General features: G+C 38.3%; 1 protein-coding gene across 2 annotated transcripts in view; it reads right to left on the reverse strand.

The window, feature by feature from the left end:
• MFSD14B (major facilitator superfamily domain containing 14B) overlaps window positions 1-17,273 on the reverse strand; it is a 32,158-nt gene extending 14,885 nt beyond the window's left edge. The window contains exons 1-4 of one of the 2 annotated variants that reach the window (XM_065860514.2): window positions 16,979-17,273; window positions 6,435-6,530; window positions 3,030-3,092; window positions 642-769 (exon numbers count right to left, since the gene is read on the reverse strand). In XM_065860514.2, coding sequence (XP_065716586.1) covers window positions 642-769; window positions 3,030-3,092; window positions 6,435-6,530; window positions 16,979-17,152 — 461 coding nt within the window. In that variant the 5' untranslated portion in view covers window positions 17,153-17,273. Of the gene's footprint in view, window positions 1-641; window positions 770-3,029; window positions 3,093-4,193; window positions 4,590-6,434; window positions 6,531-16,978 lie in introns of those variants that run through there. The other variant, XM_071802102.1, reaches the window with a different exon arrangement.
• Between the last annotated feature and the right edge of the window lie 287 nt (window positions 17,274-17,560).

Consider the following 17,560-nt stretch of genomic DNA (forward strand, 5'->3'; position numbering starts at 1 on the left):
TTCAGGACACAGTACCTTTACATTTTCACACAGTCAAAGCTGAAGAAAGGTTAAGTTATGCAAAAGGAATTATCTTAGAACTCTGTTTCTCAATCAGTTAAGGAATAAACTATCACATACAATGCTTTGAAATCTGAACTCTGAATACACTCAGTGTACAAGAAGTTCTTTTGTAATCCTCCCAAGTTTCACAAAACATGTAAATGAATCTGAACCCAAGTCAATTCCACCCAGTTAAGACTGCAAAGTTGCCTAGTCAAAGATTTAAAAGATCTTTTTCACAGCAATTGAACTTTTCTGTGGTCAATAAATTCTAAGGCTCATTTAGCTTTAAAAATATGCCTATTACCAGCACTGGCAGTCCTCAGGGGAAACAGATGAACAGCTGAGCTTAAAAACGAGTTAGACAGGGCTATCAGACCATGTCAATTACTGTTATACTTGCGTGAATAAAGTAACTAATTCACATTCTGTAATTTCTACTTTTAAGATACGCAATTTTAACACCCCTTAAACAAAAAAGCTCCAGAATAAAGGAAAGTGGATTTCCCTTGTCTTATTGTTGTTCTCCCACTTTCCCGAACTATTCCTCTGAATTTCTGTTGTACTGACAAGCTCTTACTGCAGTCTGTACTACTTACCATGGACTTATTCTCATTAATGGAATTGGGGCACAAGTGAAGAAGACTGTAAGAAGGAGGAAATATTTTCTTCCCCATGCATCTGACAGAGCACCAATTAGCGGAGCACTGAGAAATGACAAAAAACCCTGTGACAGAAGAAAAACAATTAATGTCTGTATATACATTTCCTAGTTTCATTTCAACCACAATATAAAAATGGACTAAAATTGCAATTTGATTTGAAATTAAACACAAAATTGTACATAACTGAAATGGTACACATTTCTTCTGCAGACTACTTTTCTATGTTTCAAGTTTTGAATCTATTAGACCTGAGTGCATTAAAAAAAACACCACAGAAGAGGCATGCATTTTTTCAAGATCAGTTTTATTCAATATAGAAGTACCACAGACTGCAAAAGTTTCTTGATCTCCAAAACCTACAGCCTAGTTTCACAAAAGACATCTTCTTAGATTCTATCAAACCCAAACCCAAATTGCCCACTGATTTGGACTGTCCTAAAGGAGAATTTTGGGTAACCTAACTGTTCTCTGAAGCAAAATAAACAGAACACTTATTGTTTTATACTACATATTTATTATGTACAGGACCCTTGCAAATTGCAAGAACTATGAGGACAAGCTTGACACCTTGAGACACTGGAACACCATAATGATTTTCCAGTAGCAAAAGTCAGACTTACAGCTACAGTTGTCATGGAAAAATACTGACTAAGGATCAAACACTAGATTTTTCAGGATTTCATAAAGTCTTTGATTTAGGTTTCAAATATGTTCTGTATGACACCAAAGAATTAAAATAAGCAAGGCCTTTCACAGGTTTGTTGACTGCAAAACCTCCGTAACAGATACATTTTCCTTTCCTCCTCATTAGTGTATCGTTCCTTCATCAACCCAACTCTGCCATAAATCCAAACATTAGAAGATACATGGTCCTGTAAGCACCTCAACACACCGGAAGTCTATTCCGGATAACTTTAGTTAACCTCTGGTATTTAAATATAGTCACCTTCAAGTTTAATATATGTGTACATACTACTATACTGAATCACTATTCAGCCAAATCACAATTAATAACTCTGATTTCAATGATTTCAGTAAGTAAATTGAAAGCAAAAGCTATAAAGCCAGACTATCAGATCCTAGGAAAGTTAGATGCCTTAGTTGAAATCAATGTTTTTGCTTCTCAGTCAGATTTCAGTAGAATATGAACTAACGTGTTCTGCTGTCACCCAAAACACTTCTGATGTTTCATAAACAGCATTTTAAATAAAATATTGGACACTGAAGAGCAAGCTTACTCTGATCTAGGCTCCCCTGGTTATCACACCTCTTAGAGCAATATGTACATTTAGACTATGATAGCAATGCACTTTTCTACTTATATGCTCTGTAGAAAATATATCAGGAATTCTTAATTTACCACTTTTAAGTGATACTCATAGCTACAATGCACTGAGAATGGAGTTGAAAGAAAACACTAAGAGGAACATGACCATTGTTTTTCTAAGAGAGAAATGCAAAGTTAACTTCCTCCTTTAGTTTGAGACATCTCAATACCCCTAGTGCATGGTGTTCTGCCAGATCACCATGACGTATGTCAAGACAGCAAGTCCATCCCAAAGATGTCACGTTCTTACAGCTAAAAACAATGCTTTAGATTTGCTACAGAATACAAAGCTAAATAATTTCTGGCTGCTATAAATTAACACTAAGTGCTAACATAACATATGTTATACTAAGTGCTTTGAAGCCTCTCAGTAAGACAGTTAGCAAAGAATAGACTTTCAAGTTTTATTTAATGCTTGAGAAATGGGCAAACTTTTTTTGTGGCAACAATCCAGCATGACCACTATATGACTGCAGTAATGTAAGTAAACTATAAGCTGCCCGGCCAGGGGTGGGGGGAAAGGGGGGAGAAACACATCACCCACACACCACAAAAACCCTGCAGAAAAATAGCTTTTATACTATATCTTGGACAAAAATCACAGCATTTAAGTGCTTCATTTTTTATCTCAATTGTGTCATCATGGCTGCATTAATCTGCTTTTGATATAAATCATCTAACATTAGGAAGCAGACATCAAAAACCTAGCTCCGTTTTCAGAAGGATCCTTATCAAGATTACAATAGCTACAAATGGTATCTATCCAAGTGAGAGGAATCTAAACTTCTAGAAACATTTCATTTATTTCAAGATGCTACCATTTAGCTGTAAATCTTGACTTGAGCCCAAAAACACAACCATTACAATGAAAAAAATAGTTAAAGAATTAGTTACATTCTCAGTATTCTGGATGTTCTTACAGAGAATGCAAGAGAGATAAATTACAATGTAGGAACACATAGACTACTTAGGTCAGAGGTTTTAAAAAATCTTACCTTAACACCTTGGATAAGACCATTCATTAAAAATGTGTGATGGGAGAATGTTTCATGTAAGACCTGACAAGATAAAAAAGCATTATTTGAATCAGGAAAGACAGGAGAAAGTTGACTCAAAGTTTAAATTTGACTTGTATAAACAGGATAGCTTTATCAGGACTTGATAAAAAAGTATCTTACTCCAGAACTATATTTGTCTTTGTGATAATATTCTGAGAAGGTTTAATAACAATTTATTTGCATAAATTCATCTGCTGGCACAGACTGCACTGTACTGTGGAGACACCTTGGTTTGAGGTACTTTGCTCAAAATGGGGATCACTGTAAGCAAAAAGCATCTCCACATGGTATAAATCAAAAGGCTGACTAAATAATTGTTACTAATTAGGAGTGAAAATGTGATTCAGCTAACTTACTCAGTCAAGAAAAAAACAATGCTATATTCACAACTGCCCAAAAAAGCACTGTGAAAACTGTTTCTGAACAAACTGTAAATATTCATTAGTCACATAATCAGAAACACTTCTGATGAACAAGCAGATGCTTATAAATACTAACAGCAGTTTTCAGTGTTTCATGTATCCTTTAACTACAGCTATGAATTCATTTAAGGTGCTTTACTAGCAGTCTTAATTCAAGGGCAAGTATGTTAATCTATACTAAACAGATTTACCATAAATATGCAAGAGAGTTAAAAGGCCACACAGGTCCTATTATGTCAATTTAAAAAGTTGTTCCAATGATCAAAGCATGTACACACACATACTTCAAATGTATTTGCTGGTTTTATCTACAGATAAGTGGCAAAAACTACAAAAAGTATTTATAAACATATTGAGAATGCCACTAGCCTGCAGAAACACCATACTTTAGTGTCACTGAAAAGTATCAGTATCACTTTTCAAGGATGACTGAGATTCTCAAATCGTAAGTTCAATGAAGGTGATTGTTCCCATGTTAACTACTGATGAGATAGTTTTGCTCATTTTCACCTGTTTTTCCTTCTGGTCTCATCTACTGTTTAGATACTTAAAACAATTTTGCACTGGTTTGACCACTGATCTCATGAAACTAATTAAGAAAAAGTAGTCACAGTTCAAATTAGAGATCTAGAAAGCAGACATCTTCTCAGTTAAAAGAAAAAAAAAAAAGGAAACTCACAGAGTCAAATATATTTATCTTTCTGTAAAGTTTCTTCCAGGGACAAAACCATGGCTGATATCGGTTCAAGCTTTCAAGATTAATTTCCGTCACTTTACAGGCACAAGAAATTAAAGTTGACAAACTGGTAGAGGAAACTGCCTTACTCAAGTTCTACCAATAAAAGTATCTACATATTGAAAAAAAAAAGATTATACTGAATACAGGATATGTCATTAAGGGATCAATATTGCTTATGGTGATTTACTAATGCTAGCTTACAACTCCATAAACAAGAGTAGTGAGTCTAAGTTTTGGGTAGTGAGCAAAACAGCCTTTGTGCATTTTATAAACACTTTAAATCTTTTCTTCTCCAAGTATAGCCTCATGTAATAACCACTACAGCTTTTCTGACAGATGTCAAAAGAAGTGGAAAAGTAATCTAAAAAATGTTTAAATAATCTCAGTTATCATAGCATACAGTTTATTTTGACAATACACAACACAAAATTCTAACCTTACTGAATGTTGACAATGACCTGGAGAATCATGACACAACCACAAAAAACCTGAGTGATCATGAGCTTTGACCAATGGGCCAGAGATTTCCATTTCTGCCCTGTCTAGCAGACAAACCTGCTTGAGCAAAAGTGGGCAGCTGTTACTTCAAAGGCTGAACCTTGCTCATAAGAAAGTTCCACATGTCTTCTAGTACTGCTGTCTGATCAAGAAGCCAAGGTAGGTTACCACAAGACAGAAGGGTGCAGGGTATTAAGCTAGATTTGAAATTATTTAAATCAAATATCAGTCTTCAGGGTCTGCAAAGCAGATTATAAATAAAGGTGATCACCCTCAAGAACACAGAGGCCATTTACACCTGTGTAAGGTAAGTTACACCATTATATGTAGCCCAGTGCTTCAAGTTTTCAGTTCAATGCAACAGCCTCATAAGTATTCAAGACCACATACGAGACAAACACAACTTTCAAAATACAAGACATTCAAGGCCATAGCTGTACTGAATCCACATATTTTAGACAAAGCCTTTAGCTTTACATGAGTAGTATTTCATCACACTCTATTTAAACACAATACAAAGATACATACAAATTTCAAGAATTAACATTTTAGCTGCATGTGACAGTACAGATTCATATGGAACTATTTCAACCGAGTACACTGTTGAAGAACCCACCTAACAAAGTTTTATTAAATTATGGACTTTTCTGAAGCCTGCACAAGAACTGTTTGTACATTATCCCTTTAAATGAGAAGTGTCAAGCTAAATCAACTTCAAGGCGAGCATTTCCATTAAAAAAACAAAAAAAAAAAAAAAAAAACCCAAACATGAAAGACTAACCAGTCAGCCTTCCCATATTTTGATGTGGGCAGAACAGCATGATAGGATGGTAATTTAGTGTGACATCTACTTCATGGAAATTTGTTAACTGTTTATATGGACTTTTTTATTATTAAGCTATGTTAAGAAGATCAGTGATTGTTTTTAGGACGGTTAGACAAACACCTTTCTAGAGCTATGCAGATTTTATTTGGAGTTTGGGGAGGGAAAATAGTTAACTCCAAGTACATTCAATTCCACAACACCTTGCTCATCACATATTCGAAGTGCTCTCAGATATTATCTGATGAAAAACTGGACTAATAGACTTCTGACAACTTCTCTCATGCAAGTTTGTTTTCAATGAGTAAGACCCATGTCTTCAGAAGAAAGGCTTCATATCCTATTACCAAACACTCAAATTATTTATTCTTCCAGAAAATAACTGCATTCCAGAACAGATTAAATACTTATAAAATCTATTTATTACATTAAAGCCTTTACATTTTACTCCAAGTTGCATGCTGACAAAATGCCTACCCCATAATTATATACAAATTTTAATAGACGATGCATAGTTTATCCATTTGGTATGACTGGAAGACAAATTGAATAATTAAGTCTTAAAAAGAGCCAGAATCATCAGAGACTCCTCAATACACTGAATTAATGTTACTCTAAAAGGCAGAAAAAAGTTAGAGTAGTATAGTATTTTGCTGATTTATTTTCACTATCTTTTAGTCTTTCAGCAGTCCAGATCTCAGCTGTAGTATAGTATTACCGCACAGTGTTGAATGTTAAAACTCCTGGAATTCAGTTAAAAAGGCAAGCAGAAGTGTAAAACAAATTAAACCCCCGATATCTAGGAATCAGCAAACTAACGTTAGTCATTCCTGCCATGGCAGCTGATCAGTGATACTTACCGTTAGCATTGGAGTTGTCAAGAGCCCCCAGGCAAAAAATTCTAGGAATATGACCACCACCGCATGGTATACGCTTGGCCGACCAATACTTTGTTGCTAAGAAAGAAAAACACATGCAGTTCATTACATGTGCAAAGATGTCTTGCAAACATATTTTGAGCGTGACCAGCTTTCAGGATGACCTACTACCAAGCCTTTGGGAACAACAGTAAGCCAAACAAGGGTGGAGAAAAGCTATTACAAAACAACTAAAGATCTCTAGGGAAGTTTAAAAAGTTTGTTCTCGCAAACTCCTGCTGACTGAAGAAAACCATTTTCCCTATTCCTGGCATTGCCCTGCACTGCTCTCACCTGCAATGTGCCTTCAGGCTTCCTCCCCTATGAGCACTAATCACAACCCTTCCACTGCAGCAGGATAAATGGTGTAACTTTCCCTGCTACCTCCACAAGTGTCAACAAAACAGATCTTGATTTAAGATCACATCACTGTTACAAGAGAACAACGTACATGACCAGAAGAGCACTGATTTTCGTATTTGAAACTGTCAAAGTAGGAGAAAAGAATCACAGAATCACAAGGAGCAGCTTAAGCTGTCTGTACAGCCACTTTCTGCTGACCAACTGATTTCATGCTTGTGTGTGCCCAGACTGCAGACCCAGTAGTTATCCTGCTGGTCAACAAGGAATCCCAGGAAGAATTAGCAAACTATAGAAATGCTCAGGATGCTGCCATTCAAGACCCAAGGCCTGCATCCCAAACAAGAGATGTGGAATCTCTTTATTCAGATGAATCCTTCAGAACTCTTGGGTAAAGCAGATTGAGCCAGAACTGCTGCTTTCTTTCACTTGTATGTGCCCTTTGCCATAGTAACTGTTTTACAAAGTTTTTTGTGTTCTAAAATTACTCTTTCCATTTCCCCTAACACTAGTTCTGTAGAAGATTGTTTTTCAGCTTTTCTAGCCAGAGACGCTATGCTCCCACAGGACTGACAATTCTTAGAAAGGAGCAGTACAGCGCTCTCAGCTGGTACTCCCATGAATACTTAAAGTTTACCCAAGTACAAAAGGACATTCCTCTGGCACATTGGATAATCTAGTAACACAGGATTCAGTTGACAAGACATCATCTAGTGACAAGTTTCAACCTGTGTCATTTCAGCAGGTGAAGAAGAGGGAGAATATGAAGCACAGGGTCTTTCCACTGAACCCAAAAACAGTCAAGACAGCCTTCCATGAAGGTAGAACAGAGATGCATTTGATGTTACTACGCTGCTCAGTACCTTTACTCTAGATATATAAGAATTACAGGTTTAGAAAATGCTTGTATTACAAGCTTTATTCAAGCTAAAAGTCTATAGTAAAGATTTTTAAAGAAACCGCTACTAACCAAACACCCTAAGTGTCCAGATATCTAATAATTTTTAAATCTATCAGAGTTTATCAAAACCTGTAGCAGCAAACTCAAAGTAACCCAGACAGTATTTTTTCTAGCAAGCAAGATTCAAATTACTTTCTACATTGCAGCTTGCTTCAAAGCTTGAGGATTTGAATAAAACAGTTCTTTCTCCTGGGAAATAATATGATAATATCATAGAGCAAAGATCACCTCTGGGAGTCTGATAACTTTCAAGTATTATCAATATTGCTCTGCAGGTTGTCATGCAATTTTTCATATCTAAGTAGCAAAGATTCTAAAGATTATAGGGGCGGGGGGGAATCTTCCTCATGTAAGAAGTCTGCAAGTACTTCTACAGAATGTAATAGGATAACGATTTTAAGAGCATTTTTTTGCTAACATATATCCCAGTCCAAGTAGCACTTAACACAGATTACACTGAAGCCTGATGATTCCTCCTACGGCAGTTTCCTCTGGAAAAGGCAAGTTTTGCAGCAGAGAGCAGGTAAGGGACTCCCCAGCCTTTCTCCTGCTTCACATCCCCCCCTACCTCTATATCACAAAGCATTACACTGGACCATGAACCTCTGGTTTGCAAACAGTTCTAATACTGCTAAAAATGATGTTTTGGAGTATTTGTGGGGTTTCGGTTTGTTTGTCTGGTTTTTTGTGAGTTTTTGTTTGTTTTTTATTAATGTTATCATTACATGCAAATTTGAGCTGAGATTTACATGGTTTACAAAAAAGATGATGTACATACACAGACATGCATTTTTTTTCCTCAGAAGTCATCTAAAAACTCCTGTGAAAGAAAAATACTTGTGTTGTACTAAGCCTAAATGAGTATTTCCTGGAGATTAAAACAGTTTGCAAATCATTTTTGGCAGTACCATGTAGCTTACAGATAGTTGCACTGAACTACCTAAAAAAAAAAAAAAAAACCACACACCAAAAACCAAAACACTCTACTCTATAGCCTTTTGAATTCAAGACATAACCTAGAAAAGGAGAATTTTAATCCTGAAAGGAGCAGGCACCTTTCAAGCATTCCACAGATATTCTAGTAGCTACCAATCTATGATCCACATAGACTGTTGTTAATGATTTTCAGTTTTCTTTACAGAGCCCCAAACCCTAAATCTCTAGGTTAATTCAAGAACACTTGTGCGAATGGCTGCATCAGGAAACTAATTTCATGCAAACATGCTAATTCAGTGACATTGTCAAACAGACTAAGGTAGATAGATACTTATTGGATGCGCATCTTTTCTGTAGATCCTAAAAACTCGTATCGTAAATACTTTCAATTTTTAATCAAGCACAGAGTTATTTTCAAGTAAAGAAAATAGCTCATGACTGATGATATACACAGCCTGGACCACTGATAAAGAAAGGAACAAAACTATAGTTTCAGAATCATAGAACTTTCTAAAAACACTTTCAAGTTGCTTTTATGATGGAGGTAGCTCAAAAGTAATGAGTGTGGCTCATTCCTATAACGAGAAAATACCTCACAACAAAACACAACTGCATGCAATTTACATAAAAACGAACATGAGTCACACATGCAAAAAATGCTTATGAACTTGAAGTACAAAAAGTTTACGGCTTCTTGAACTAGACAATATGGGGACAACCTACTGAATTCTCCATGGTTAAAATGACTTAAATAGAATTTCAGAAGTAACAGTCAATATACAGGTTGTTTTCATCATCCCTCATGCCCAAATTTTTAAGTTTTTATGTAAAAACTAAGTGCCCTTAGGAAAGTCTTAAAATCTGTTATGGGCTTATAGTCCATCCGCATAGATCTCCTTCATATGACAGCCCAGTGTGTGGGCTGAGAAACTATGTATGAACATTACAATTGCTTTCAAATGCAGCTGCTTGTCAGGCTATTATACTGGCATAATCAATAATGAATAAAACATTACTTAATCTCAAGTGCTTAACAATAAAAGTTTAAGGCCAAAATTAAAAAATCTGAAGTCCTAGAAGGTCTAATAAAATATCTGCTATTACTCCAATCTTGCACTCCTGCCAGTCCTATGTGTCTTTTTTCCCATATACAAGTCTAAAAACATTTTTTCTTTGAGGTAGAATAAACCAAAAGTTCATTTGAACACAACAGGGAGAACTACTGGGATGCACTACAAACTTTTTTAAAAACAGAACACAGTTGTTGAACATTAAGAAACCCAAGAGAAGATTTCAAGATCATAAATCCAGCTGGAGAGGAACTGTTTCTAGAAAAGGGGAAAATTGCAACAGTATCTGTAAGAATACCTTATCATAGATATTTTGAAGGAGAACTAGTGTAATTCACTCCAAAATATTCCACAGCAAGATGCAATTTTATAGCCAGTCCCAGATCTTCAGAGAAAAGCTAGAATTGACAGTATTCATTTATTCACACAACTTTTAGATGGCTATGTATCTCTTAATTAAAATCTGTAATTTAACAATCAAAATTGTTCAAATGGCTGCAAAGGCACATTAACATTCAATTTCAAAAATGCTTAACTGTTTCTCTTAAGCAATGTGCATATTTCAGAACAAAGCCACTTCTCACTGTTCAAATCTTGAAGTCCTCCAGAGCACCTTTTTGAACTTCTCACATTGATGTGCGCCATGTAGTCCTGCCAGGAAGATGAAGAAAAAGACTCAGCTGGATAAATACAGCATGCTTTTTTCCTCCCACGAGGGTGAAGCAGCAGAGCCTACTGCCAACACGTGTTCTCCATCCTCAAAGGGTTTCAATATCCATCTGACAACCTGTTCAGGCCTGATCCTCACAGCTGATCCTCTTGATCTGAGGAGTAAGAGATTTCCCTGAAGTACCTTTCCAGTAAACCTGTTATCTCTCAGGCAGATAACAACCAAGCTGAACTTCTGAACAATCACAGGAACTTGCCTTTCTCCCCACACACCCTCCTCCAGCAAGTTCTTTCCCACCAGGCAGTACCGTCTCCCAGGACAGCCTGCTCCTTGTTTGTTCTGTCTCAGTAATAGTGCGAACAGCACTCACTGTCCTTCTATAATATGGAAAGCAACATTCAAGTGCATTAGTATGAAGTTTTCTTTCTTTCAAAAAGGGTCTACAGAAACATTCTCCCCCTACAAAACCGCTACAAGTATTTAACTGCTACAAGATTGGTTTGGGTTGTTTTTACACAGCCACCTGCACTGCTGTCCACTATGCCAACTGTCATGTTTTCAAGAAAACAAAGAACTGAACAGAATCAGTAAAATATTTTGAGAAACATGCTTCCATGTATGAATCATTCAGATCTCGAAAGTTGTGCCAAATTACAAAGTGCATTCCCCTCTTCACATCTATCTTCTCTGCTATTTTCTTTGTTTACCTCCAAAACGCAACCATTTCAAATGCAAACCTTTCCTGGGATGCTTCACTACGTCGCTATTTAACCATTTTAGCTTATTGTAGCACAAATGTTTTGCTACCAGTCCTTCTTACTACATTATGGATGTTCTTTTCTCTGCACGTATTACACAGGTAGATCTCTAGGCATCTTGCATGTTTACCTCTTTCTAGTGCTCAAACGAAAGTATTTAGGAACCACCTTAATTCCAACTGTTCCCCACAAATGCCCCACTTGTTGGAACGGGCAAGAATTCACTCAAGTGTAAAAAGCAGCCTCAAGACCTTAACAGGGTTTGTTACATGAAAGGATTATGTGTGCAAACCCCAGTCTAAGACATGTTACTTGTATGGAGTGCAAAAATACACCAAGTACAAGTTCTTTTAATCCACTCTTTAGCATTTTATATGTGCCTTGTGAGCTGGAATATAAATCATAACTAATACAGCTTATATGTTGTCTAAACTTGTATTTCAGTTCCAAAAGAAATACCTTAAGCTGAACTGTACCTGGACAGTAAGATGATGATGCATTCTCTCCTGAAAAAGCTACACTAAATCATATTCCACAGGTCTAGAGTATCAAAACCACAACCCACTGAAAATGGAAAAGCCTGCACAGATTTTGTAAAGAGAAATTGTGTCTTAAAAAGTTCCTGGAGTTCTCAGAAGAACACGTATGTGTAAGGGAGCATTATGTGCATTAATAAGCCTTCTGAAAATTCAAGTAAAACTGCTCAAGAAGCCACAACAAAGGCTCTCAAAGCAAGCAGAAAAATAAACACCACCAAAACAAATGAACAATCTGTTTCCACAGCAGAGTGAAGTTACCAGATGAGTCCCAGGGCTCTCTCCCCAGGCCTACATAATTCAACACATTCATCACTGAGCTGTAAAAAACGTGAAACATAACTCACATTAGAAGAGAGAGGACAACAGTGAAGAACATAATAAGTTGATGGAATCAACAGAACTAATCAAATGGCAGACGAAAATTAATGTAGATAAATTTAAACAATGCAAACACGGAAAAAAAAAAATCAACTCCACATATAGTATGTCTACTACTTAGGAATGCAATCCTGGAGAAAATAGTTTCACGAAAGACACCAGGTTAGCATTCAGCAATAGTTTACCAAAGTATATTCAAAGATACACTGTTAGGAAAAAATATTATCATTATATTACTGCATAAGCATGTGATGTGCCTGCCTTGCTCCTCTGCTCCTGGTGTTCTAAGTATTTTTATTAGATATAAGTAAAGATCTTTCCTCATCCCATGACTGCTTGTTTTGTTCAGTAGCTTTAAAGCTAAATACATTCTTGAAAAGTCTATTTAACAGAAGCACAAGAGGCCCATAGAAGGACAAAGAACATTGTCAAAGGTATGGAGGAATGCCGAAGCAGGTTCCTCCGAGCTGCAGTCAAAACATCTGCAGAAAAATACAACTGGGGTTTATTGAACTGGGAGTGATGGAAAAACAACTCTCACTGCCTTCTTACACTACAATACAAGAAAATAAGTAAAACAGGACCTGGCTCTTCACACAACTTACTCTCAGGGTCCAAAATGTCATGTCAAATCATTTTTTTTTCTGCTGGGAACACATTCCTCTAAGTTTAGACTGGACAAGCTTATGAAGCAGGAATATTCTGAGGTGCATAAAACATGGAAACACCATTTCTCATCCAGTTTTTGAGGCTGAGGCCACCAAGGATAGTGTAAGTATCCAAGAGAACAAATTACCGTATGCCCCGCCACATTCTGAAAGCTCAGCTTTAGACAGTACTGCATTGTCTAAATAATCTCCTTCTTACAGAAATAATAAATAACCAGCATATTACGCTACACCAAATTGTAAGCTGATTTATCCTTTGCTGAAGTTTTCTTCCTAAAATTTTGACGGATGTTCAACAAAGAGAAATTCCTCTAAAAGGAACAGATTGCTTAGTTAATCCCCATGCTTCTCCATGGGACATTTACTCAAGCTCATTGCCCAGTGGTTAAGTTTGGATCTTCACTGCTAAAATATCAAGTCTTATTTATATAATTAAGTTTCTATTGCTCTAGCCTAGCATACTTCTCTCCGGACACAACACCTTCCCAAATGCTGCTACTGATCCTCCAGGTTCCAGCGAACTCAGAACAGCAGAAGTGCCCTCTCAGCACAAATATAAGCAGGAGTAATTTTTTTTTTTTAAAGGTAGCCACTAATCACTCCTGGTAATGGTTCAGAGTTCAGCCTCAGTGTTAATTTAACACGACTGGAGGATTCAGAGTGACACGGGCAACATTGAGAACACTACACTTTATGTCTAATTATACAGATTTAACAGGAAAAATAACTTTTGTGGAGGAGAATACAGTGCTCCAGAAAGCACTAAATACCAAACTGTCAATTTGAACAATGTGCTTATTGCAAGCAATTCAATATAAATCCTACAAGCAAGAAATCTAAGAAACCAGCTTACTGGATTGAAAGGTGTTTCAGTAAAGTCTCATAACTTTCAATCATGCTGCCTCAATTTCATCATGCTCTACTTCTTATGAAGTATTAAAAAAAATTGCTAGCAGTAAGGGTAAAAACCTGTAATTCTTTGGATATATACCAGTTGTGTTTCACTGTGTAAAAACAGTTAAATGAATAAAGGCTGGCAAACTTCAAAGATGCAGTTTCAACCTTCAGAATGCTTTGTGTTTCTAAAAAACACAGAGGTCTTGGGCTTCATAATATTTTACAGTGTCCAAGAACATGAAACTAATGTATGATTAGTTCTCAAAATGGTACTTAGGTGTGTTTTCTCCTTAGATATCCTATTTAGGGACTTCTTACACGAGCACTTTATTTAGTCAGTACAGTATGGTATTTTGCTAAAAAGCTCCCTCAGTGTAGCATTATTTTACTGAAAATAGGCTGCATAAAAATGAAGTACACGGTATGAATATTCTAAATCTCACGCTAAGTTTTATACTACCAGTGTTCATAATTCTGATGGAACAAGACTGCATAACTAGTAAAAAAAAGTCCATGGAATCACTTGCTTCAACTTCTGAACTCACTAAAATCCAATGGAAACTGATTTAGCTCCAGCAGAATTTACTTACACATACTATCGTTCTTATTAGTTTTGAGCAAGTAACTCAATTAATAAAACGTCATTTGTGCAGCATTCATATTTTAGTTCTTCAAATCAGTGACGCCAATACATTCAACAGGATGTTAGTTACAGACAATTCAAAAACCAGAAGCTTGTTCTCTCAAGCTGGAGGAATAAGGGAAGAAAGCCTTCCAAAATCTGACAAACTTGGCCCTATTCTTCCACTTTGTCCTACCAATCTGATGTGACAAAATAATCAGAAGAAAAACTAAAATTAAAACATCCTTCACAGACCGAAGAAGCAGCTCACCAAAATTTCATTTCTGTATTTACTTTTTCTGCCAGCACCCAAAAGCGCAAGCTCCCACTTTTAAATGTCAGTGATGCAATTCCACCGATATCAAAGGGATTTCTGCAATTACATCTAAAGCCATGACCCAGGCCCTCATCTTTTAGTCTGAATAAGCTCTTTCAACAAAGTCTAGGCAGAGACAGTGCTAGCATTATGACAGCCACATGAGAATCACAGGGAGGTACAGGAACTGCAATAACTAAGTAGGAAACAGACCATTCTGACATAAAAAGTTGTGAAGCAGACCTAAGGTGATCTAAGTACAACTCTCATACTGCTATACCAATGTAGAGAAAGTTTCAGCCTCATGTCTTTCTCTCTTGTAGCAGACACGTTAACAGGTACACAACATCCCTTAAGGGCACAACTAGAAGTGAGGGGCTGAAAAAAAAACGCAAAAAGCAAAGCCTGAGATCACTTTATAAATTAAAAATTGACTTAATTTAGAACGTATATTTTCAAACTATAAACCAGCATATTTGAAGTACTAAAAAGCATTATTTTAATCCTTAATGCAACTTTAACAAACATTCCTTCCATTAATCAGAAACCAGATTAGCACCGTTGTCAGTTACGCATTTATCTTCCATTTGAGTTCTACTCTTCTTCAAAGTTAGACAGAGATATCAAAGTCTTTTTTTTTTAATTGTATACCTGTACTCTTAATTTCCTACCTTTTGTTCATATTTAAATAAGTTTATCCATTTTTCTTCTATATAATGACATCATCCTTTATTCCTTTCACCACATAATCCATGCTGATAAAATTGAGAAGTTACTTTTCTTAACAAAAAAGTTAACAGGCCTCTTCTAGAGTTACTTTCCTATTATGACTTCAGATTGGTTCACTGTGTCACGTATGTCTAAAGACCTAAGTGGGAGGTGCTGCACACAAAGGTAAACAGCAAATATACAATACAGGAGACAACAGTTGCACCTCTGAAGGAGTCTAACCTGCTTTTGTAAGACATAATGATTTCTAAAAGAAAACTGAAAGGCTTGAATACAGAAGTGATCAATTACAAGAAGTGTGAATCAGTCACTTCAGAATTAAGTTACATAACTTATTTGACCAATGAATTTCATAGAAGAACATGTTTTTACATCTTCTCTAGGTTAATCCCATTTTAACAGTACCTTAACACCTTCACCAGATATGAGTAAGGAACAAAGGACCAACTGACATCAAACGGATGGTTTCAACACTTTTTTTTTACATTCTTGAGCTCTAGCCATGATATCACATTAATGCTACAGTATTTATGCTCAGCTAAAGATATTACAAGTTCATTTCCTTCATATTAACATAAGACAGTAAACTATCCTCTCTCCAATAGCAAAGATGCTTAACTGTGCAAGGGTAGGTGGCACATACTGCAGATAATGGCACCGTGACACAAACTTAACATTGTTTTAAAAACTTTTGGCATAAGCAATGCTTTTAGCATATCTGATTTTCTGAGCAAACTAATATTATACATTATTTGTGTGTTCCTATAGGTTCTTCTACTCATATCTTACGCTCTAGGCTCACTACCAAAAAAAAAAGAGATGAGTTATATCATCTCAGCTCAAAACACCTTGTCTGAAACAAGTCACCTGCCCCACCTACTGCAGAAAGCTCAGGAGAGCTGATTTTAAGGCATCTTTTGAGTGTGCACGTACAAAGGGAAAGGCTTAAGCTATTTGAAAGATGTTTCTCCTGGAAAGCAATTACACACAACTTTCCTAGAGATGCTTTTGAGTAAGCATATGGACTACTCTGTTCCAGCTCTTTTTATTTGCACAAAGCCATCTTAATGCTTGATTTAGTGGGAAGAAACGAAACAGAAAGAGCAGTAAGTTATTAAAATTGCATAATAACTCTGCGGTTTCGGTTCAGCAAGAGGTGCCTCCTAGAACTCTAAAAGGAAAAACTGAGCTTTACTTCCAGGCACCTCGGATTTACATACTTTGAAGAGAGCTTATTTACAACCACCTCCTTACAGGTGTTGCCTCTGCCCGGTATAAACTAGTTACCAACGTCCCGGGGACGCTGAGACCAGTCGGTGCGGCCGGGAACCGGTCCGGCCCGCGATGCCGCCAGCCGCAGCCTGCGGGAGCCCAGCACCCGCCGCACCCCGGGACCCAGAGAGCAATCAGGGCCGCAGGGCAGCCGGAGGACGGTCTGGGGGAAGCTGGCCTCTCACGGGAGAGGAGGCGCGGTGTGTGCCGGCCGACACGGGCCGCCTGGCCCGGCCCGCACCGCGGCGGCATCCCCAGGGCCGCCACCACTCCCCGCGGACCCAGCGCCCCCAGACTCGTCCCCCACTCACCGCGCCGCCGCCGCCCGCCTTCGCGCCGACCCTCTTCACCAGCATGATGCAGCCGCCCCGCCTGGCGGCACCGCCGCCCTCCCTCGGTGGTGGTGGTGGTATTGGTGCCGCCGCCGTCTCCTCCTCCTCTTCCTCCCGAGCCGGGGCTGGCGGCGGCTCCGGCTCGGGGCTCATCTCGCTCCCACCATCCTCCCGGAGAGGCCGGGCCGGAGAAGCAGCCGGTGCGGGGCGGGCGGGGGCCAAACTCCCACTCCCGCCCGCAGCCACCGCCTCCGCCGCGCCGCCTGGGGGGGGGGCCGGCCGCCGGGCTCATGTGACCGCGCGGGCCCGCCCCACCGCCTCCGAATTGGCGGAATCGGTGCTGGCGGGCCGGCCGGCCGGCAGTCAGGCGTGTGGTCGTCTTTCCGTCCGGCCTTTCGGATGGAGGCTCGGGCGCCGCCGGCTGCACTGCTCCGCAGCGGTGCACCACCTTTGTTAAGCCTTGCTGCGCCCGGTGGGCCTTCGTCACCAGTGAAGCGTGACTGCGAGCTGGGTTTCCTCTCACCGAGGTGCTGCGAGGCCAGCAGGTTATCGTTATCACAA

This window comes from Patagioenas fasciata, chromosome Z (assembly GCF_037038585.1).
Source record: "Patagioenas fasciata isolate bPatFas1 chromosome Z, bPatFas1.hap1, whole genome shotgun sequence".
In the NCBI taxonomy this organism is placed as follows: domain Eukaryota; kingdom Metazoa; phylum Chordata; class Aves; order Columbiformes; family Columbidae; genus Patagioenas; species Patagioenas fasciata.